Source organism: Telmatherina bonti (genome assembly GCF_933228915.1).
Source record: "Telmatherina bonti genome assembly, chromosome: 21".
NCBI classification, from domain to species: Eukaryota; Metazoa; Chordata; class Actinopteri; order Atheriniformes; family Telmatherinidae; genus Telmatherina; species Telmatherina bonti.
This window is the reverse complement of record NC_136630.1, coordinates 35,275,301-35,301,239: the sequence shown is the minus strand read 5'-3', so window position 1 is coordinate 35,301,239 and position 25,939 is coordinate 35,275,301. Positions and strand designations below refer to the sequence as shown.

The 25,939-nt window shown below is 48.4% G+C and overlaps 1 protein-coding gene across 1 annotated transcript in view; it reads right to left on the bottom strand.

Annotated features, from left to right (window-relative positions):
• Positions 1 to 25,939, bottom strand: part of LOC306771504 (ankyrin repeat and fibronectin type-III domain-containing protein 1-like) — a gene marked incomplete at its 3' end in the record, with an annotated part of 122,016 nt that overhangs the window by 17,980 nt on the left and 78,097 nt on the right. Inside the window, exon 4 of the mRNA XM_079260670.1 lies at positions 131 to 333. Within this exon, the coding sequence (XP_079116796.1) occupies positions 131 to 333 (203 nt within the window). The remainder of the gene's footprint in view (positions 1 to 130; positions 334 to 25,939) is intronic.

The window sequence follows — 25,939 nt, the reverse complement described above, 5'->3', positions numbered from 1 at the left end:
TTCTGAACCAGATAACTGATCCTGTAACAAAGTCCTGATCCTGAAACAGAGGCCTGACCCTGTACCAAAGTCTCTGAAGTAGCAACAACTTTAGAAATTCAAACAGATAGATAGATAGATAGATAGATACCTGCAGAATTCCAGTGAAGTCCTCCAGGACTGGCTGCCAATCGCCGCCGTTTCCTGACAATGACACTGCTCTGGGAGGCGGAGTCTCCTGCCAGTAAAGCACCAGCTGGGGTGGAGGTGAGGGTGGGCAGGTGGGGCGTGGACTGAAATGTCCCCACCCTCTCCAGAGGAGGCATTAGGGAGGTGGACTCTCCCTCAGCTGACCTGTAAAATTAAAGAGCATAACATCCCGGTCAACCATGTTGGAAACTAAAATAACCTGTGACGCTCCACAAGGCTCCCTCCTAGAACAACTGTTGTTCTACATCTACTTTTTCCCACTCACTCAAATTATGAAAGAAATCTAAATATGTTTCCATAATTATCCTGATGACACACATACATGTATGTATACACAACGTTATATAACCGTCTCACCAGGGACTATAGTCTTATCCGATCACTTTCTATTGACCAAATTAAAGAACTACAAAGATCCACACCCACAAAGGAAAACCTTCATCAGCTGACCTGTAAAAAGAAAGAAAACCTACATCAAGACCAGAGCCAAGATGGAAAATTTCAGTCCGGACCAGTACCAGGAACTTGGATTTGATGTACCAGAACTTTCATCAGTTAAATAAAACTAAAACTGAAATGAGTGGCATCATCTCAGTGAGGAAGCGTTAAAGCTATTGTTGGTAATCTTGAACAAATACTTTTCTTTTTTTTACTCTGGGTGAAGTGGTTCCTCGCCCTGATAGTAGTCTATACATTTTGTTATCATGAACAATAAAAAAATATACAGATACATCTAAAAAATAATTAGAATATGAAATTTCAGAATATGAAATTATAGATTCCTAACACATAGAGTGAAACATTTCAAATTTCAAATGAAAACCCAAAATGCACGTGGGCAATGACAGTGAGACCTGGAGGGGAGTGATTGGGAGGCATGGTCCCCCTCCTCTGAACCCAAATGGTGTTTTGTTATTGGACTTCTCTGCTCGTCATGGATTGTCCATAACGAACACCATGTTCCAATATAAGAGTGTCCATATGTACACCTGGCATCAGGATTCCCTGGGCCGCAGTTCGATGATCGATTTTGTAGTCGTATCATCGGACCTGCGGCCACATGCCTTGGACACTCGGGTGAAGAGGGGGGCGGAGCTGTCAACTGATCACCACCTGGTGGTGAGTTGGCTCAGGTGGTGGGGGAGGAAGCCGGTCAGATCTGGCAGGCTTCGGCTGTCGCCGAGGCAAAAACTCGGGCATGGGAGGAGTTCGGCGAGGCCATGGAGAAAGACTTCCGGATGGCTTCGAGGAGATTCTGGTCCACCATCCGGCGGCTCAGGAGGGGGAAGCAGTGCTCCATCAATACTGTGTACAGTGGAGGTGGGGAGCTGCTGACCTCAACTCGGGACATAGTGGGTCAGTGGAAGGAATACTTCGAAGACCTCCTCAATCCTACCAACACGTCTTCCGATGAGGAAGCAGAGCTGGCGGACTCAGGGGTGGACTCTCCTATCTCTGGGGCTGAAGTCCCTGAGGTGGTCAAAAAGCTCCTTGGCGGCAAGGCCCCGGGGGTGGATGAGATCCGCCTGGAGTTCCTTAAGGCTCTGGATGCTGTGGGGCTGTCCTGGCTGACACGCCTCTGCAGCATCGCGTGGACATCGGGGACAGTACCGCTGGACTGGCAGACTGGGGTGGTGGTCCCCCTTTTCCAATTAGGGTGTGTTCCAATTACAGGGGAATCACACTCCTCAGTCTCCCTGGTAAGGTCTATTCAGGGGTCCTGGAGAGGAGGGTCCGCCGGATAGTTGAATCCCGGATTGAGGAGGAGCAGTGTGGTTTTCGTCCTGGTCGCGGAACAGTGGACCAGCTCTATACCCTCTTTGGGGTCCTGGAGGGGGCATGGGAGTTTGCCCAACCAGGGGCCTCATCTGGTCAGGTCTACATGTGTTTTGTGGACCTGGAGAAGGCATTCGACCGTGTCCCCCGGGGGCTCCTGTGGGGGGTACTCCGGGAGTATGGGGTACCAGACCCCCTTGTACGAGCTGTCCGGTCCCTGTACGACAGGTGTCAGAGCTTGGTCCGCATTGCCGGCAGTAAGTCGGATTCGTTTCCGGTGAGGGTTGGACTCCACCAATGCTGCCCTTTATCACCGATTCTGTTCATAACTTATATGGACAGAATTTCTAGGCGCAGCCGAGGTGTTGAGGGGATCCGACTTGGTGGCCTCAGGATTGGGTCCCTGCTTTTTGCAGATGACGTGGTCCTGTTGGCTTCATCTGGTCATGATCTCCAGCTCTCGCTTGAGCAATTCGCGGCCGAGTGTGAAGCGGCTGGGATGAGAATCAGCACCTCCAAATCTGAGACCATGGTCCTCAGCCGGAATAGGGTGGATTGTCCTCTCCGGGTCGGGAGTGAGGTCCTGCCTCAAGTGGAGGAGTTTAAATATCTTGGGGTCTTGTTCACGAGTGAGGGAAGGATGGAGCGCGAGATCGACAGACGGATCGGTGCGGCGTCTGCAGTAATGCGGACTCTGCGCCGGTCTGTCGTGGTGAAGAAGGAGCTGAGCCAGAAGGCGAAGCTCTCCATTTACCAGTCGATCTACGTTCCTACCCTCACCTATGGTCATGAGCTGTGGGTCGTGACCGAAAGAAGGAGATCTCGTATACAGGCGGCTGAAATGAGTTTCCTCCGCAGGGTGGCCGGGCTCTCCCTTAGAGATAGGGTGAGGAGCTCAGTCATCCGGGAGGAGATCAGAGTAGAGCCGCTGCTCCTCCACATCGAGAGGAACCAGTTGAGGTGGCTCGGGCATCTGGTCAGGATGCCTCCTGGACCTCCCTGGTGAGGTGTTCCAGGCACGTCCCTCTGGGAGGAGACCCCGGGGAAGACCCAGGACACGCTGGAGGGATTATATCTCTCGGCTGGCCTGGGAACGCCTCGGGATCCCCCCGCAGAGTTGGCAAATGTGGCTGGGGAGAGGGAAGTCTGGGCTTCCCTGCTTAGGCTGCTGCCCCCGCGACCCGACCCCGGATAAGAGGCAGAATGGTCTCAGAAAATTAGAATATTGCATAAGATGAATGAAAAAAGGATATTTTAAAGAGAAATTCAGGCTTCTGAACAGTATATTCATTTCTATGCCACAGTACGTGGTTGGACCTCCTTTTCCATGAATTACTGCATCAACACGGCCAGGCAATGAAAGCCATCAGCGTGTGGCACTGCTCAGGTATAATGGAAGTCCAGGTTGCTTTGATAGCAACCTTCAGGTCATCTACATAGTTGGGTCTGGTGTCTCTCATCTGCCTCCTGACAACACCCCACAGATTCTCTACGGGGTTCAGATCAGGTGGGTCTGTTGGCCGATCCAGCACAGTAACACTGTGGTCATTGGAGCAGCTTTTGGTACCTTTGGCAGTGTAGGCAGGTGCCAAGTCCTGCTGGGAAATGAAATCTGCATCTCCATAAAGCTTGTCAGCAGAAGGAATGTCTCTAAAATGTCCTGCTAGATGCTGTGTTGACTGTGACCTTCAGAAAACCCAGTGGAGCAACACCAGCAGATGACATGGCTCCCAAACCATCACTGACTGTGGAAACTTCACTCTGGACTTCCAGCAACATGGATTCTGTGCCTCTCCACTCTTCCTCCAGACTCTGGGACCTTGTCTATAAGCCACAATTATCAACATTTCATGACATAAATGTTTGAACTATTTCACTCTACGTGTAATGAATCTATATAATATTTTTTATAATATTCTAATTTTCTGAGATGTGCCTGTAGTAGACCCCTCAGTTTAATGTAAATCTGTAAAAACTAATCCATCCAAATGTTCAGACCCAATTGGAGTTGTTCATTTCTTCTATTTTATAAGCTTCTTCTCCCGGCTCCTCTCTTCCCCCTGCCGCAGCACATACCTCATAGCCACACCACAGAAAGAGAGAGAATCCTTGGTGGAAAAAGCTGCAAATAAAAAAGCCTTGGATCACGCAAGGAGCAGAACCAGAGGGGGAAGAACCAAGACAGGGTCTTGCTAGCTCTCCAACATTATCTACCCCAGATTTAATGAGGACATTTAGGAACCTTTTCTGTGAACATAATCCACCAAAAAACATGTATCGTCCACATCTATGAAAATTCTGATTAATTTTTCAGCTTTAAATTTAGAAAGGAGTGGGCAGACTGGTATCGACATCAATCAATACTAGTGTGAAAACACTCGGCACCTAGACGCTCCTTTGTAGATTAGTATAGTTTGAGTAATAAGTGTTTATGTGATCCATTAATTCCACAGATTAATCTCTTTACATTAGCACAATAATTCCTACAGAATTTAAGTGTCAGCATCAACGAGGCTATCTCTGAGTTTTATGAAATGCAAATTACAGTTTAATCAATTGAAATTTACTGAGTTTTTTTTAAAGTAATGAAGAATCATTGTTGCTATGACTAGCTTGTAATCATTATAGACGATAGCATCAGTTTACACTATCAAAAATAAAAACAGAAATCCTGATTAATTCAGTTCTGAAACTGAGGTGGGTCGAATTTTACTCACTGACAGGATGATGCACAGCTCTGGAAATGGGCGCTGTGGTCCTGATACCCTTCCTCTGAGACCACATAGCTACGACTCCGCCACGATCCCATGACCCAACGTCTTCCCTTCTTCTTCCTCCACAAGAAGAAACCCAGCAGCTCAGATAAACTCGGCATCTCAGACCAAGAGAACCAACTTCTACCTGCTGCAATACCTTCACCTGCAGCCTCTCATCGTCTCCACAGCAACAACACTATAAAACACCTGGAAGTGATCCTAAGGATCCGCAACGGAAACACAATCACACCGGACGGAGCAGCAGGACCAGAGCTGAAGGAAAAGGTCTGCTCAGGTGTTCACTGCTCAAGTGTCACCTTACCTGGTGTGTGTGCGTGTGTGGTGGGCTGAAACAGGCCAATCGAGAGTCGATTGCTTTAAATATCACAGTTTATCAGGTGGAGGTTTCTGTGTCGGTGGATATAAACCTGAGGTCAGTCTCAGATTAATGAAGTTTAATATTTAATGCATCTATAAATCAACTCTGTTCAACTTAACTCTTGTTTGTCAATTTTGATATAAATGGTTTCTGAGAGAGTTTGTATCATTTTTCCAAAAACTGCTCAAACAATCCTATGGTGGTCTTCTGCCCACTGGTGGATATCTGTGGAACAAAATATGACTAAACATGTCATTTAGATGAAAACATTTAAAGATTAAATTTTGATTTTTGTGTTTGTGGAATCAAAACCATTAAAACAAGAAAATCTCACGTTACACCTCATCACCATGCGAATATCCCGTTCCATTTCATCACCATGAGAATCTCCCATTCCACCTCATCACCATGAGAATCTCCTGTTCCACCTCATCACCATGAGAATCTCCCATTCCACATCATCACCATGAGAATCTCCTGTTCCACCTCATCACCATGCAAATATCCCGTTCCATTTCATCACCATGAGAATCTCCCATTCCACCTCATCACCATGAGAATCTCCCGTTCCACCTCATCACCATGCGAATACCCCGTTCCATCTCATCACCATGAGAATCTCCCATTCCACCTCATTACAATCAGAATCTCCCGTTCCACCTCATCATGATGAGAATCTCCCATTCCACCTCATCACCATGAGAATCTCCCGTTCCACCTCATCACCATGCGAATACCCCGTTCCATCTCATCACCATGAGAATCTCCCATTCCACCTCATTACAATCAGAATCTCCCGTTCCACCTCATCACCATGAAAATCTCCTGTTCCACAACATGATGATTATAATCTCCCGTTCCACCTCATCACCATGAAAATCTCCCATTCCACAACATCATGATGAGAATCTCCCGTTCCACCAAATCATGATGAGAATCTCCCGTTCCACCAAATCATGATGAAAATCTCCCGTTCCACCTCATCACTGTGAGAATCTCCCGTTCCACCTCATCACCGTGAGAATCTCCCGTTCCATCACATCATGATGAGAATCTCCCGTTCCACAACATCATGATTATAATCTCCCGTTCCACCTCATCACCATGAAAATCTCCCGTTCCATAACATCATGATGAGAATCTCCCGTTCCACCAAATCATAATTAAAATCTCCCGTTCCACCTCATCACCGTGAGAATCTCCCGTTCCATCACATCATTATGAGAATCTCCCGTTCCACCACATCACCATGAGAATCTCCCGTTCCACCTCATCACCATGAGAATCTCCTGTTCCACCACATCATGATGAGAATCTCCCATTCCACCACATCACCATGAGAATCTCCCGTTCCACCTCAGTACCATGAGAATCTCCCGTTCCACCTCATCACCATGACAATCTCCCGTTCTACCTCATCATGATGAGAATCTCCCGTTCCACCTCATCACCATGAGAATCTCCCGTTCAACCACATCACCATGAGGTTCTCCCGTTCCACCTCATCACCATGAGAATCTCCCGTTCCACCTCATCACCATGAGAATCTCCCGTTCTACCTCATCATGATGAGAATCTCCCGTTCCATCTCATCACCATGAGAATCTCCTGTTCCACCTCATCATGATGAGAATCTCCCGTTCCACCTCATCATGATGAGAATCTCCCGTTCCACCACATCATGATGAGAATCTCCCATTCCACCACATCACCATGAGAATCTCCCGTTCCACCTCATCACCATGAGAATCTCCCGTTCCACCACATCATGATGAGAATCTCCCGTTCCACCACATCACCATGAGAATCTCCCGTTCCACCTCAGTACCATGACAATCTCCCGTTCCACCTCATCACCATGAGAATCTCCCGTTCCACCTCATCACCATGAGAATCTCCCGTTCCACCACATCATGATGAGAATCTCCCGTTCCACCACATCACCATGAGAATCTCCCGTTCCACCTCATTACCATGAGAATCTCCCGTTCCACCTCATCACCATGACAATCTCCCGTTCCACCACATCACCATGAGAATCTCCCGTTCCACCTCATCACCATGACAATCTCCCGTTCAACCACATCACCATGAGAATCTCCCGTTCCACCTCATCACCATGAGAATCTCCCGTTCCACCTCATCACCATGAGAATCTCCCATTCTACCTCATCATGATGAGAATCTCCCGTTCCACCTCATCACCATGAGAATCTCCCGTTCCACCACATCATGATGAGAATCTCCCGTTCCACCACATCACCATGAGAATCTCCCATTCCACCTCATCATGATGAGAATCTCCCGTTCCTCCTCATCACCATGAGAATCTCCCGTTCCACCTAATCACCACGACAATCTCCCGTTCCACCTCATCATGATGAGAATCTCCCGTTCCACCTCATCACCATGAGAATGTCCCGATCCACCTCATTACCATGAGAATCTCCCGTTCCAGCACATCACCCCGAGAATCTCCCGTTCCACCACATCATGATGAGAATCTCCCGTTCCACCACATCATGATTAGAATCTCCCGTTCCACCTCGTAGCCATGAGAATCTCCCGTTCAACCACATCACCATGAGAATCTACCGTTCCACCACATCACCATGAGAATCTCCCGTTCCACCACATCACCATGAGAATCTCCCGTTCCACCACATCATGATGAGAATCTCCCGTTCAACCTCATCACCATGAGAATCTCCTGTTCCACCTCATCACCATGCAAATATCCCGTTCCATTTCATCACCATGAGAATCTCCCATTCCACCTCATCACCATGAGAATCTCCCGTTCCACCTCATCACCATGCGAATATCCCGTTCCATCTCATCACCATGAGAATCTCCCATTCCACCTCATTACAATGAGAATCTCCCGTTCCACCTCATCATGATGAGAATCTCCCATTCCACCTCATCACCATGAAAATCTCCTGTTCCACAACATCATGATTATAATCTCCCGTTCCACCTCATCACCATGAAAATCTCCCGTTCCATAACATCATGATGAGAATCTCCCGTTCCACCAAATCATAATGAAAATCTCCCGTTCCACCTCATCACCGTGAGAATCTCCCGTTCCATCACATCATTATGAGAATCTCCCGTTCCACCACATCACCATGAGAATCTCCCGTTCCACCTCATCACCATGAGAATCTCCTGTTCCACCACATGATGATGAGAATCTCCCATTCCACCACATCACCATGAGAATCTCCCGTTCCACCTCAGTATCATGAGAATCTCCCGTTCCACCTCATCACCATGACAATCTCCCGTTCTACCTCATCATGATGAGAATCTCCCGTTCCACCTCATCACCATGAGAATCTCCCGTTCCACCTCATCACCATGAGAATCTCCCGTTCAACCACATAACCATGAGAATCTCCCGTTCCACCTCATCACCATGAGAATCTCCCGTTCCACCTCATCACCATGAGAATCTCCCGTTCAACCTCATCATGATGAGAATCTCCCGTTCCATCTCATCACCATGAGAATCTCCCGTTACACCTCATCATGATGAGAATCTCCCGTTCCACCTCATCATGATGAGAATCTCCCGTTCCACCACATCATGATGAGAATCTCCCATTCCACCACATCACCATGAGAATCTCCCGTTCCACCTCATCACCATGAGAATCTCCCGTTCCACCACATCATGATGAGAATCTCCCGTTCCACCACATCACCATGAGAATCTCCCGTTCCATCACATCACCATGAGAATCTCCCGTTCCATCACATCATGATGAGAATCTCCCGTTCCACAACATCATGATTATAATCTCCCGTTCCACCTCATCACCATTAAAATCTCCCGTTCCACAACATCATGATGAGAATCTCCCGTTCCACCAAATAATGATGAAAATCTCCCGTTCCACCTCATCACCGTGAGAATCTCCCTTTCCATAACATCATGATGAGAATCTCCCGTTCCACCACATCACCATGAGAATCTCCCGTTCCACCTCATCACCATGAGAATCTCCTGTTCCACCACATCATGATGAGAATCTCCCGATCCACCACATCACCATGAGAATCTCTCGTTCCACCTCAGTACCATGAGAATCTCGCGTTCCACCTCATCACCATGACAATCTCCCCTTCTACCTCATCATGATGAGAATCTCCCGTTCCACCTCATCACCATGAGAATCTCCCGTTCCACCTCACCACCATGAGAATCTCCCGTTCCACCTCATCACCATGAGGATCTCCCGTTCCACCTCATCATGATGAGAATCTCCCGTTCCATCACATCACCATGAGAATCTCCCGTTCCACCTCATCACCATGAGAATCTCCCGTTCCACCACATCATGATGAGAATCTCCCGTTCCACCACATCACCATGAGAATCTCCCGTTCCACCTCATCACCATGAGAATCTCCCATTCCACCACATCACCATGAGAATCTCCCGTTCCACCTCATCACCATGAGAATCTCCTGTTCCACCTCATCACCATGAGAATCTCCCATTCCACATCATCACCATGAGAATCTCCTGTTCCACCTCATCACCATGCAAATATCCCGTTCCATTTCATCACCATGAGAATCTCCCATTCCACCTCATCACCATGAGAATCTCCCGTTCCACCTCATCACCATGCGAATACCCCGTTCCATCTCATCACCATGAGAATCTCCCATTCCACCTCATTACAATCAGAATCTCCCGTTCCACCTCATCATGATGAGAATCTCCCATTCCACCTCATCACCATGAGAATCTCCCGTTCCACCTCATCACCATGCGAATACCCCGTTCCATCTCATCACCATGAGAATCTCCCATTCCACCTCATTACAATCAGAATCTCCCGTTCCACCTCATCACCATGAAAATCTCCTGTTCCACAACATCATGATTATAATCTCCCGTTCCACCTCATCACCATGAAAATCTCCCATTCCACAACATCATGATGAGAATCTCCCGTTCCACCAAATCATGATGAGAATCTCCCGTTCCACCAAATCATGATGAAAATCTCCCGTTCCACCTCATCACTGTGAGAATCTCCCGTTCCACCTCATCACCGTGAGAATCTCCCGTTCCATCACATCATGATGAGAATCTCCCGTTCCACAACATCATGATTATAATCTCCCGTTCCACCTCATCACCATGAAAATCTCCCGTTCCATAACATCATGATGAGAATCTCCCGTTCCACCAAATCATAATTAAAATCTCCCGTTCCACCTCATCACCGTGAGAATCTCCCGTTCCATCACATCATTATGAGAATCTCCCGTTCCACCACATCACCATGAGAATCTCCCGTTCCACCTCATCACCATGAGAATCTCCTGTTCCACCACATCATGATGAGAATCTCCCATTCCACCACATCACCATGAGAATCTCCCGTTCCACCTCAGTACCATGAGAATCTCCCGTTCCACCTCATCACCATGACAATCTCCCGTTCTACCTCATCATGATGAGAATCTCCCGTTCCACCTCATCACCATGAGAATCTCCCGTTCAACCACATCACCATGAGGTTCTCCCGTTCCACCTCATCACCATGAGAATCTCCCGTTCCACCTCATCACCATGAGAATCTCCCGTTCTACCTCATCATGATGAGAATCTCCCGTTCCATCTCATCACCATGAGAATCTCCTGTTCCACCTCATCATGATGAGAATCTCCCGTTCCACCTCATCATGATGAGAATCTCCCGTTCCACCACATCATGATGAGAATCTCCCATTCCACCACATCACCATGAGAATCTCCCGTTCCACCTCATCACCATGAGAATCTCCCGTTCCACCACATCATGATGAGAATCTCCCGTTCCACCACATCACCATGAGAATCTCCCGTTCCACCTCAGTACCATGACAATCTCCCGTTCCACCTCATCACCATGAGAATCTCCCGTTCCACCTCATCACCATGAGAATCTCCCGTTCCACCACATCATGATGAGAATCTCCCGTTCCACCACATCACCATGAGAATCTCCCGTTCCACCTCATTACCATGAGAATCTCCCGTTCCACCTCATCACCATGACAATCTCCCGTTCCACCACATCACCATGAGAATCTCCCGTTCCACCTCATCACCATGACAATCTCCCGTTCAACCACATCACCATGAGAATCTCCCGTTCCACCTCATCACCATGAGAATCTCCCGTTCCACCTCATCACCATGAGAATCTCCCATTCTACCTCATCATGATGAGAATCTCCCGTTCCACCTCATCACCATGAGAATCTCCCGTTCCACCACATCATGATGAGAATCTCCCGTTCCACCACATCACCATGAGAATCTCCCATTCCACCTCATCATGATGAGAATCTCCCGTTCCTCCTCATCACCATGAGAATCTCCCGTTCCACCTAATCACCACGACAATCTCCCGTTCCACCTCATCATGATGAGAATCTCCCGTTCCACCTCATCACCATGAGAATGTCCCGATCCACCTCATTACCATGAGAATCTCCCGTTCCAGCACATCACCCCGAGAATCTCCCGTTCCACCACATCATGATGAGAATCTCCCGTTCCACCACATCATGATTAGAATCTCCCGTTCCACCTCGTAGCCATGAGAATCTCCCGTTCAACCACATCACCATGAGAATCTACCGTTCCACCACATCACCATGAGAATCTCCCGTTCCACCACATCACCATGAGAATCTCCCGTTCCACCACATCATGATGAGAATCTCCCGTTCAACCTCATCACCATGAGAATCTCCTGTTCCACCTCATCACCATGCAAATATCCCGTTCCATTTCATCACCATGAGAATCTCCCATTCCACCTCATCACCATGAGAATCTCCCGTTCCACCTCATCACCATGCGAATATCCCGTTCCATCTCATCACCATGAGAATCTCCCATTCCACCTCATTACAATGAGAATCTCCCGTTCCACCTCATCATGATGAGAATCTCCCATTCCACCTCATCACCATGAAAATCTCCTGTTCCACAACATCATGATTATAATCTCCCGTTCCACCTCATCACCATGAAAATCTCCCGTTCCATAACATCATGATGAGAATCTCCCGTTCCACCAAATCATAATGAAAATCTCCCGTTCCACCTCATCACCGTGAGAATCTCCCGTTCCATCACATCATTATGAGAATCTCCCGTTCCACCACATCACCATGAGAATCTCCCGTTCCACCTCATCACCATGAGAATCTCCTGTTCCACCACATGATGATGAGAATCTCCCATTCCACCACATCACCATGAGAATCTCCCGTTCCACCTCAGTATCATGAGAATCTCCCGTTCCACCTCATCACCATGACAATCTCCCGTTCTACCTCATCATGATGAGAATCTCCCGTTCCACCTCATCACCATGAGAATCTCCCGTTCCACCTCATCACCATGAGAATCTCCCGTTCAACCACATAACCATGAGAATCTCCCGTTCCACCTCATCACCATGAGAATCTCCCGTTCCACCTCATCACCATGAGAATCTCCCGTTCAACCTCATCATGATGAGAATCTCCCGTTCCATCTCATCACCATGAGAATCTCCCGTTCCACCTCATCATGATGAGAATCTCCCGTTCCACCTCATCATGATGAGAATCTCCCGTTCCACCACATCATGATGAGAATCTCCCATTCCACCACATCACCATGAGAATCTCCCGTTCCACCTCATCACCATGAGAATCTCCCGTTCCACCACATCATGATGAGAATCTCCCGTTCCACCACATCACCATGAGAATCTCCCGTTCCACCTCAGTACCATGACAATCTCCCGTTCCACCTCATCACCATGAGAATCTCCCGTTCCACCTCATCACCATGAGAATCTCCCGTTCCACCACATCATGATGAGAATCTCCCATTCCACCACATCACCATGAGAATCTCCCGTTCCACCTCATTACCATGAGAATCTCCCGTTCCACCTCATCACCATGACAATCTCCCGTTCAACCACATCACCATGAGAATCTCCCGTTCCACCTCATCACCATGAGAATCTCCCGTTCCACCTCATCACCATGAGAATCTCCCATTCTACCTCATCATGATGAGAATCTCCCGTTCCACCTCATCACCATGAGAATCTCCCGTTCCACCACATCATGATGAGAATCTCCCGTTCCTCCTCATCACCATGAGAATCTCCCGTTCCACCTAATCACCACGACAATCTCCCGTTCCACCTCATCATGATGAGAATCTCCCGTTCCACCTCATCACCATGAGAATGTCCCGATCCACCTCATTACCATGAGAATCTCCCGTTCCAGCACATCACCCCGAGAATCTCCCGTTCCACCACATCATGATGAGAATCTCCCGTTCCACCACATCACCATGAGAATCTCCTGTTCCACCTCATCACCATGAAAATCTCCCGTTCTACCTCATCATGATGAGAATCTCCCGTTCCACCTCATCACCATGAGAATCTCCCGTTCCAACTCATCACCATGAGAATCTCCCGTTCAACCACATCACCATGAGAATCTCCCGTTCCACCTCAACACCATGAGAATCTCCTGTTCCACCTCATCACCATGAAAATCTCCCGTTCTACCTCATCATGATGAGAATCTCCCGTTCCACCTCATCACCATGAGAATCTCCCGTTCCACCTCATCATGATGAGAATCTCCCGTTCAACCACATCACCATGAGAATCTCCCATTCCACCTCAACACCATGAGAATCTCCCGTTCCACCTCATCAGCATGAGAATCTCCCGTTCTACCTCATCATGATGAGAATCTCCCATTCCACCATATCACCATGAGAATCTCCCGTTCCACCTCATTACCATGAGAATCTCCCGTTCCACCACATCACCATGAGAATCTCCCGTTCCACCTCATCACCATGAGAATCTCCTGTTCCACCTCATCACCATGAAAATCTCCCGTTCTACGTCATCATGATGAGAATCTCCCGTTCCACCTCATCACCATGAGAATCTCCCGTTCCACCTCATCACCATGAGAATCTCCCGTTCAACCACATCACCATGAGAATCTCCCGTTCCACCTCAACACCATGAGAATCTCCCGTTCCACCTCATCACCATGAGAATCTCCCGTTCTACCTCATCATGATGAGAATCTCCCGTTCAACCACATCACCATGAGAATCTCCCGTTCCACCTCTACACCATGAGAATCTCCCGTTCCACCTCATCACCATGACAATCTCCCGTTCCACCTCATCACCATGAGAATCTCCCATTCCACCTCATCACCATGACAATCTCCCGTTCAACCACATCACCATGAGAATCTCCCGTTCCACCTCATCATGATGAGAATCTCCCGTTCCACCTCATCACCATGAGAATCTCCCGTTCCACCACATCATGATGAGAATCTCCCGTTCCACCTCATCACCATGACAATCTCCCGTTCAACCACATCACCATGAGAATCTCCCATTCTACCTCATCATGATGAGAATCTCCCGTTCCACCTCATCACCATGAGAATCTCCCGTTCCACCACATCATGATGAGAATCTCCCGTTCCACCACATCACCATGAGAATCTCCCATTCCACCTCATCATGATGAGAATCTCCCGTTCCTCCTCATCACCATGAGAATCTCCCGTTCCACCTAATCACCACGACAATCTCCCGTTCCACCTCATCATGATGAGAATCTCCCGTTCCACCTCATCACCATGAGAATGTCCCGATCCACCTCATTACCATGAGAATCTCCCGTTCCAGCACATCACCCCGAGAATCTCCCGTTCCACCACATCATGATGAGAATCTCCCGTTCCACCACATCATGATTAGAATCTCCCGTTCCACCTCGTAGCCATGAGAATCTCCCGTTCAACCACATCACCATGAGAATCTACCGTTCCACCACATCACCATGAGAATCTCCCGTTCCACCACATCACCATGAGAATCTCCCGTTCCACCACATCATGATGAGAATCTCCCGTTCAACCTCATCACCATGAGAATCTCCTGTTCCACCTCATCACCATGCAAATATCCCGTTCCATTTCATCACCATGAGAATCTCCCATTCCACCTCATCACCATGAGAATCTCCCGTTCCACCTCATCACCATGCGAATATCCCGTTCCATCTCATCACCATGAGAATCTCCCATTCCACCTCATTACAATGAGAATCTCCCGTTCCACCTCATCATGATGAGAATCTCCCATTCCACCTCATCACCATGAAAATCTCCTGTTCCACAACATCATGATTATAATCTCCCGTTCCACCTCATCACCATGAAAATCTCCCGTTCCATAACATCATGATGAGAATCTCCCGTTCCACCAAATCATAATGAAAATCTCCCGTTCCACCTCATCACCGTGAGAATCTCCCGTTCCATCACATCATTATGAGAATCTCCCGTTCCACCACATCACCATGAGAATCTCCCGTTCCACCTCATCACCATGAGAATCTCCTGTTCCACCACATGATGATGAGAATCTCCCATTCCACCACATCACCATGAGAATCTCCCGTTCCACCTCAGTATCATGAGAATCTCCCGTTCCACCTCATCACCATGACAATCTCCCGTTCTACCTCATCATGATGAGAATCTCCCATTCCACCTCATCACCATGAGAATCTCCCGTTCCACCTCATCACCATGAGAATCTCCCGTTCCACCTCATCACCATGACAATCTCCCGTTCCACCTCATCACCATGAGAATCTCCCATTCCACCTCATCACCATGACAATCTCCCGTTCAACCACATCACCATGAGAATCTCCCGTTCCACCTCATCACCATGAGAATCTCCCGTTCCACCTCATCACCATGAGAATCTCCCATTCTACCTCATCATGATGAGAATCTCCCGTTCCACCTCATCACCATGAGAATCTCCCGTTCCACCACATCATGATGAGAATCTCCCGTTCCACCACATCACCATGAGAATCTCCCATTCCACCTCATCATGATGAGAATCTCCCGTTCCTCCTCATCACCATGAGAATCTCCCGTTCCACCTAATCACCACGACAATCTCCCGTTCCACCTCATCATGATGAGAATCTCCCGTTCCACCTCATCACCATGAGAATGTCCCGATCCACCTCATTACCATGAGAATCTCCCGTTCCAGCACATCACCCCGAGAATCTCCCGTTCCACCACATCATGATGAGAATCTCCCGTTCCACCACATCATGATTAGAATCTCCCGTTCCACCTCGTAGCCATGAGAATCTCCCGTTCAACCACATCACCATGAGAATCTACCGTTCCACCACATCACCATGAGAATCTCTCGTTCCACCACATCACCATGAGAATCTCCCGTTCCACCACATCATGATGAGAATCTCCCGTTCAACCTCATCACCATGAGAATCTCCTGTTCCACCTCATCACCATGCAAATATCCCGTTCCATTTCATCACCATGAGAATCTCCCATTCCACCTCATCACCATGAGAATCTCCCGTTCCACCTCATCACCATGCGAATATCCCGTTCCATCTCATCACCATGAGAATCTCCCATTCCACCTCATTACAATGAGAATCTCCCGTTCCACCTCATCATGATGAGAATCTCCCATTCCACCTCATCACCATGAAAATCTCCTGTTCCACAACATCATGATTATAATCTCCCGTTCCACCTCATCACCATGAAAATCTCCCGTTCCATAACATCATGATGAGAATCTCCCGTTCCACCAAATCATAATGAAAATCTCCCGTTCCACCTCATCACCGTGAGAATCTCCCGTTCCATCACATCATTATGAGAATCTCCCGTTCCACCACATCACCATGAGAATCTCCCGTTCCACCTCATCACCATGAGAATCTCCTGTTCCACCACATGATGATGAGAATCTCCCATTCCACCACATCACCATGAGAATCTCCCGTTCCACCTCAGTATCATGAGAATCTCCCGTTCCACCTCATCACCATGACAATCTCCCGTTCTACCTCATCATGATGAGAATCTCCCATTCCACCTCATCACCATGAGAATCTCCCGTTCCACCTCATCACCATGAGAATCTCCCGTTCAACCACATCACCATGAGAATCTCCCGTTCCACCTCATCACCATGAGAATCTCCCGTTCCACCTCATCACCATGAGAATCTCCCGTTCAACCTCATCATGATGAGAATCTCCCGTTCCATCTCATCACCATGAGAATCTCCCGTTCCACCTCATCATGATGAGAATCTCCCGTTCCACCTCATCATGATGAGAATCTCCCGTTCCACCACATCATGATGAGAATCTCCCATTCCACCACATCACCATGAGAATCTCCCGTTCCACCTCATCACCATGAGAATCTCCCGTTCCACCACATCATGATGAGAATCTCCCGTTCCACCACATCACCATGAGAATCTCCCGTTCCACCTCAGTACCATGACAATCTCCCGTTCCACCTCATCACCATGAGAATCTCCCGTTCCACCTCATCACCATGAGAATCTCCCGTTCCACCACATCATGATGAGAATCTCCCATTCCACCACATCACCATGAGAATCTCCCATTCCACCTCATTACCATGAGAATCTCCCGTTCCACCTCATCACCATGACAATCTCCCGTTCAAACACATCACCATGAGAATCTCCCATTCTACCTCATCATGATGAGAATCTCCCGTTCCACCACATCATGATGAGAATCTCCCGTTCCTCCTCATCACCATGAGAATCTCCCGTTCCACCTAATCACCACGACAATCTCCCGTTCCACCTCATCATGATGAGAATCTCCCGTTCCACCTCATCACCATGAGAATGTCCCGATCCACCTCATTACCATGAGAATCTCCCGTTCCAGCACATCACCCCGAGAATCTCCCGTTCCACCACATCATGATGAGAATCTCCCGTTCCACCACATCACCATGAGAATCTCCTGTTCCACCTCATCACCATGAAAATCTCCCGTTCTACCTCATCATGATGAGAATCTCCCGTTCCACCTCATCACCATGAGAATCTCCCGTTCCAACTCATCACCATGAGAATCTCCCGTTCAACCACATCACCATGAGAATCTCCCGTTCCACCTCAACACCATGAGAATCTCCTGTTCCACCTCATCACCATGAAAATCTCCCGTTCTACCTCATCATGATGAGAATCTCCCGTTCCACCTCATCACCATGAGAATCTCCCGTTCCACCTCATCACCATGAGAATCTCCCGTTCAACCACATCACCATGAGAATCTCCCGTTCCACCTCAACACCATGAGAATCTCCCGTTCCACCTCATCAGCATGAGAATCTCCCGTTCTACCTCATCATGATGAGAATCTCCCATTCCACCATATCACCATGAGAATCTCCCGTTCCACCTCATTACCATGAGAATCTCCCGTTCCACCACATCACCATGAGAATCTCCCGTTCCACCTCATCACCATGAGAATCTCCTGTTCCACCTCATCACCATGAAAATCTCCCGTTCTACGTCATCATGATGAGAATCTCCCGTTCCACCTCATCACCATGAGAATCTCCCGTTCCACCTCATCACCATGAGAATCTCCCGTTCCACCATATCACCCTGAGAATCTCCCGTTCCACCTCATCATGATGAGAATTTCCCGTTCCACCTCATTACCATGAGAATCTCCCGTTCCACCTCATCACCATGAGAATCTCCCGTTCCACCATATCACCCTGAGAATCTCCCGTTCCACCTCATTACCATGAGAATCTGCCGTTCCACCTCATTACCATGAGGATCTCCCATTCCACCACATCATGATGAGAATCTCCCATTCCACCACATCATGATGAGAATCTCCCGTTCCACTTCATCACCATGAGCATCTCCCGTTCCACCACATCATGATGAGAATCTCCCGTCCCTCCACATCACCATGAGGATCTCACGTTCCATCTCATCACCATGAGAATCTCCCATTCCACCTCATCACCATGAGAATCTCCCGTTCCACCTCATCATGATGAGAATCTCCCGTTCCACCTCATCATGATGACAATCTCCCGTTCCACCTCATTACCATGAGAATCTCCCATTCCACCTCATCATGATGAGAATCTCCCATTCCACCATATCACCATGAGAATCTCCCGTTCCACCTCATTACCATGAGAATCTCCCGTTCCACCACATCACCATGAGAATCTCCCGTTCCACCTCATTACCATGAGAATCTCCTGTTCCACCACATCATGATGAGAATCTCCCGTTCCACCACATCACCATGAGAATCTCCCGTTCCACCTCAGAACCATGAGAATCTCCCGTTCAACCACATCACCATGAGAATCTCCCGTTCCACCTCATCACCATGAGAATCTCCTGTTCCACCACATCATGATGAGAATCTCCCGTTCCACCACATCACCATGAGAATCTCACGTTCCACCTCAGAACCATGAGAATCTCCCGTTCCACCTCATCACCATGAAAATCTCCCGTTCCACCTCATCACCATGAGAATCTCCCGTTCCACCTCATCACCATGAGAATCTCCCGTTCCACCTCATCACCATGAGAATCTCCCGTTCAACCACATCACCATGAGAATCTCCCGTTCCACCTCATCACCATGAGAATCTCCCGTTCCACCTCATCACCATGAGAATCTCCCGTTCTACCTCATCATGATGAGAATCTCCCGTTCAACCACATCACCATGAGAATCTCCCGTTCCACCTCAACACCATGAGAATCTCCCGTTCCACGTCATCACCATGAGAATCTCCCGTTCTACCTCATCATGATGAGAATCTCCCGTTCCATCTCATCACCATGAGAATCTCCCGTTCCACCTCATCATGATGAGAATTTCCCGTTCCACCTCATTACCATGAGAATCTCCCGTTCCACCTCATCACCATGAGAATCTGCCGTTCCACCATATCACCCTGAGAATCTCCCGTTCCACCTCATTACCATGAGAATCTCCCGTTCCACCTCATTACCATGAGAATCTCCCGTTCCACCACATCATGATGAGAATCTCCCGTTCCACAACATCATGATGAGAATCTCCCGTTCCACAACATCATGATTATAATCTCCCGTTCCACCAAATAATGATGAAAATCTCCCGTTCCACCTCATCACCGTGAGAATCTCCCTTTCCATAACATCATGATGAGAATCTCCCGTTCCACCACATCACCATGAGAATCTCCCGTTCCACCTCATCACCATGAGAATCTCCTGTTCCACCACATCATGATGAGAATCTCCCGATCCACCACATCACCATGAGAATCTCTCGTTCCACCTCAGTACCATGAGAATCTCGCGTTCCACCTCATCACCATGACAATCTCCCCTTCTACCTCATCATGATGAGAATCTCCCGTTCCACCTCATCACCATGAGAATCTCCCGTTCCACCTCACCACCATGAGAATCTCCCGTTCCACCTCATCACCATGAGGATCTCCCGTTCCACCTCATCACCATGAGAATCTCCCGTTCCATCACATCACCATGAGAATCTCCCGTTCCACCTCATCACCATGAGAATCTCCCGTTCCACCACATCATGATGAGAATCTCCCGTACCACCACATCACCATGAGAATCTCCCGTTCCACCTCATCACCATGAGAATCTCCCATTCCACCACATCACCATGAGAATCTCCCGTTCCACCTCATCACCATGAGAATCTCCCGTTCCACCTCATCACCATGAGAATCTCCCATTCTACCTCATCATGATGAGAATCTCCCGTTCCAACTCATCACCATGAGAATCTCCCGTTCCACCTCATCACCATGAGAATCTCCCGTTCCATCTAATCACCACGACAATCTCCCGTTCCACCTCATCATGATGAGAATCTCCCGTTCCACCTCATCACCATGAGAATGTCCCGATCCACCTCATTACCATGAGAATCTCCCGTTCCAGCACATCACCCCGAGAATCTCCCGTTCTATCTCATCACCATTAGAGTCTCCCATTCCACCTCATCACCATGAGAATCTCCCATTCCATCTCTTCCCCATGAGAATCTCCCGTTCCACCTCATCACCATGGGAATCTCCCGTTCCACCACATCATGATGAGAATCTCCCGTTCCACCACATCATCATTAGAATCTCCCGTTCCACCTCGTAGCCATGAGAATCTCCCGTTCAACCACATCACCATGAGAATCTCCCGTTCCACCACATCACCATGAGAATCTCCCGTTCCACCTCATCACCATGACAATTTCCCGTTCCACCAAATCATGATGAAAATCTCCCGTTCCACCTCATCACCATGAGAATCTCCCGTTCCACCTCATAGCCATGTGAATCTCCCGTTAACCACATCACCATGTGAATCTACCGTTCCACCACATCACCATGAGAATCTCCCGTTCCACCACATCACCATGAGAATCTCCCATTCCACCACATCATGATGAGAATCTCCCGTTCAACCTCATCTCCATGAGAATCTCCCGCTCCACCACATCATGATGAGAATCTCCCGTTCCACCACATCACCCCGAGAATCTCCCGTTCCACCTCATCACCATGAGAATCTCCTGTTCCACCTCATCATGATGAGAATCTCCTGTTCCACCACATCATGATGAGAATCTCCCGTTCTACCTCATCATGATGAGAATCTCCCGTTCCATCTCATCACCATGAGAATCTCCCGTTCCACCTCATCATGATGAGAATCTCCCGTTCCACCTCATCACCATGAGAATCTCCCTTTCCACCACATCATGATGAGAATCTCCCATACCACCACATCACCATGAGAATCTCCCGTTCCACCTCATCACCATGAGAATCTCCCGTTCCACCTCATCACCATGACAATCTCCCGTTCCACCTCATCACCATGAGAATCTCCCGTTCCACCTCATCACCGTGAGAATCTCCCGTTCCATCACATCATGATGAGAATCTCCCGTTCCACAACATCATGATTATAATCTCCCGTTCCACCTCATCACCATTAAAATCTCCCGTTCCACAACATCATGATGAGAATCTCCCGTTCCACCAAATAATGATGAAAATCTCCCGTTCCACCTCATCACCGTGAGAATCTCCCTTTCCATAACATCATGATGAGAATCTCCCGTTCCACCACATCACCATGAGAATCTCCCGTTCCACCTCATCACCATGAGAATCTCCTGTTCCACCACATCATGATGAGAATCTCCCGATCCACCACATCACCATGAGAATCTCGCGTTCCACCTCATCACCATGACAATCTCCCGTTCTACCTCATCATGATGAGAATCTCCCGTTCCACCTCATCACCATGAGAATCTCCCGTTCCACCTCACCACCATGAGAATCTCCCGTTCCACCTCATCACCATGAGAATCTCCCGTTCCACCTCATCATGATGAGAATCTCCCGTTCCATCACATCACCATGAGAATCTCCCGTTCCACCTCATCACCATGAGAATCTCCCGTTCCACCACATCATGATGAGAATCTCCCGTTCCACCACATCACCATGAGAATCTCCCGTTCCACCTCAGTACCATGAGAATCTCCCGTTCCACCTCATCACCATGACAATCGCCCGTTCCACCTCGTCACCATGAGAATCTCCCATTCCACCTCATCACCATGAGAATCTCCCGTTCAACCACATCACCATGAGAATCTCCCGTTCCACCTCATCACCATGAGAATCTCCCGTTCCACCTCATCACCATGAGAATCTCCCATTCTACCTCATCATGATGAGAATCTCCCGTTCCAACTCATCACCATGAGAATCTCCCGTTCCACCTCATTACCATGAGAATCTCCCATTCCACCTCATCATGATGAGAATCTCCCGTTCCACCTCATCACCATGAGAATCTCCCGTTCCACCTAATCACCACGACAATCTCCCGTTCCACCTCATCATGATGAGAATCTCCCGTTCCACCTCATCACCATGAGAATGTCCCGATCCACCTCATTACCATGAGAATCTCCCGTTCCAGCACATCACCCCGAGAATCTCCCGTTCTATCTCACCACCATTAGAGTCTCCCATTCCACCTCATCACCATGAGAATCTCCCATTCCATCTCTTCCCCATGAGAATCTCCCGTTCCACCTCATCACCATGGGAATCTCCCGTTCCACCACATCATGATGAGAATCTCACGTTCCACCACATCATCATTAGAATCTCCCGTTCCACCTCGTAGCCATGAGAATCTCCCGTTCAACCACATCACCATGAGAATCTCCCGTTCCACCACATCACCATGAGAATCTCCCGTTCCACCACATCACCATGAGAATCTCCCATTCCACCTCATCACCATGACAATCTCCCGTTCCACCAAATCATGATGAAAATCTCCCGTTCCACCTCATCACCATGAGAATCTGCCGTTCCACCTCATAGCCATGTGAATCTCCCGTTAACCACATCACCATGTGAATCTACCGTTCCACCACATCACCATGAGAATCTCCCGTTCCACCACATCACCATGAGAATCTCCCATTCCACCACATCATGATGAGAATCTCCCGTTCAACCTCATCTCCATGAGAATCTCCCGTTCCACCACATCATGATGAGAATCTCCCGTTCCACCACATCACCCCGAGAATCTCCCGTTCCACCTCATCACCATGAGAATCTCCTGTTCCACCTCATCATGATGAGAATCTCCCGTTCCACCTAGTCACCATGAGAATCTCCCGTTCCACCTCATCATGATAAGAATCTCCCGTTCCACCTCATCACCATGAGAATCTCCCGTTCCACCTCATCATGATGAGAATCTCCCATTCCACCTCATCACCATGAGAATCTCCCGTTCCACCTCATTACCATGAGAATCTCCCGTTCCACCTCATCACCATGAGAATCTCCCGTTCCACAATATCACCATGAGAATCTCCCATTTCACCTCATTGCCATGAGAATCTCCCGTTCTACCTCATCATGATGAGAATCTCCCGTTACACCACATCACCATGAGAATCTCCCGTTCCACCTCATTACCATGAGAATCTCCCGTTCCACCTCATTACCATGAGAATCTCCCGTTCCACCACATCATGATGAGAATCTCCCGTTCCACCTCATCACCATGAGCATCTCCCGTTCCACCACATCATGATGAGAATCTCCCGTTCCACCACATCACCTTGAGGATCTCACGTTCCAGCTCATCACCATGAGAATCTCCCATTCCATCTCATCACCATGAGAATCTCCCGTTCCACCTCATCATGATGAGAATCTCCCGTTCCACCTCATCATGATGAGAATCTCCCGTTCCACCTCATTACCATGAGAATCTCCCGTTCCAATTCATCATGACGAGAATCTCCCATTCCACCATATCACCATGAGAATCTCCCGTTCCACCTCATTACCATGAGAATCTCCCATTCCACCTCATTACCATGAGAATCTCCCGTTCCACCACATCACCCCAAGAATCTCCCGTTCCATCTCATCACCATGAGAATCTCCCGTTCCACCATGTCACCATGAGAATTTCCCGTTCCACCTCATCACCATGAGAATCTCCCGTTCCACCATATCACCATGAGAATCTCCCATTCCACCTCATTGCCATGAGAATCTCCCGTTCCACCATATCACCATGAGAATCTCCCATTCCACCTCATTGCCATGAGAATCTCCCGTTCTACCTCATCATGATGAGAATCTCCCATTACACCACATCACCATTAGAATCTCCCGTTCCACCTCATCACCATGAGAATCTCCCGTTCAACCACATCACCATGAGAATCTCCCGTTCCACCTCATCACCATGAGAATCTCCCGTTCCACCTCATCACCATGAGAATCTCCCGTTCTACCTCATCATGATGAGAATCTCCTGTTCCACCTCATCACCATGAGAATCTCCCGTTCCACCATATCACCATGAGAATCTCCCATTCCACCTCATTGCCGTGACAATCTCCCGTTCTACCTCATCATGATGAGAATCTCCCGTTACACCTCATCACCATGAGAATCTCCCGTTCCACCTCATCACCATGAGAATCTCCCGTTCCACCACATCACCATGGGAATCTCCCGTTCCACCACATCATGATGAGAATCTCACGTTCCACCACATCATCATTAGAATCTCCCGTTCCACCTCGTAGCCATGAGAATCTCCCGTTCAACCACATCACCATGAGAATCTCCCGTTCCACCACATCACCATGAGAATCTCCCGTTCCACCACATCACCATGAGAATCTCCCATTCCACCTCATCACCATGACAATCTCCCGTTCCACCAAATCATGATGAAAATCTCCCGTTCCACCTCATCACCATGAGAATCTGCCGTTCCACCTCATAGCCATGTGAATCTCCCGTTAACCACATCACCATGTGAATCTACCGTTCCACCACATCACCATGAGAATCTCCCGTTCCACCACATCACCATGAGAATCTCCCGTTCCACCACATCATGATGAGAATCTCCCGTTCAACCTCATCTCCATGAGAATCTCCCGTTCCACCTCATCATGATGAGAATCTCCCGTTCCACCTCATCACCATGAGAATCTCCCGTTCCACAATATCACCATGAGAATCTCCCATTTCACCTCATTGCTATGAGAATCTCCCGTTCTACCTCATCATGATGAGAATCTCCCGTTACACCACATCACCATGAGAATCTCCCGTTCCACCTCATTACCATGAGAATCTCCCGTTCCACCTCATTACCATGAGAATCTCCCGTTCCACCACATCATGATGAGAATCTCCCGTTCCACCTCATCACCATGAGCATCTCCCGTTCCACCACATCATGATGAGAATCTCCCGTTCC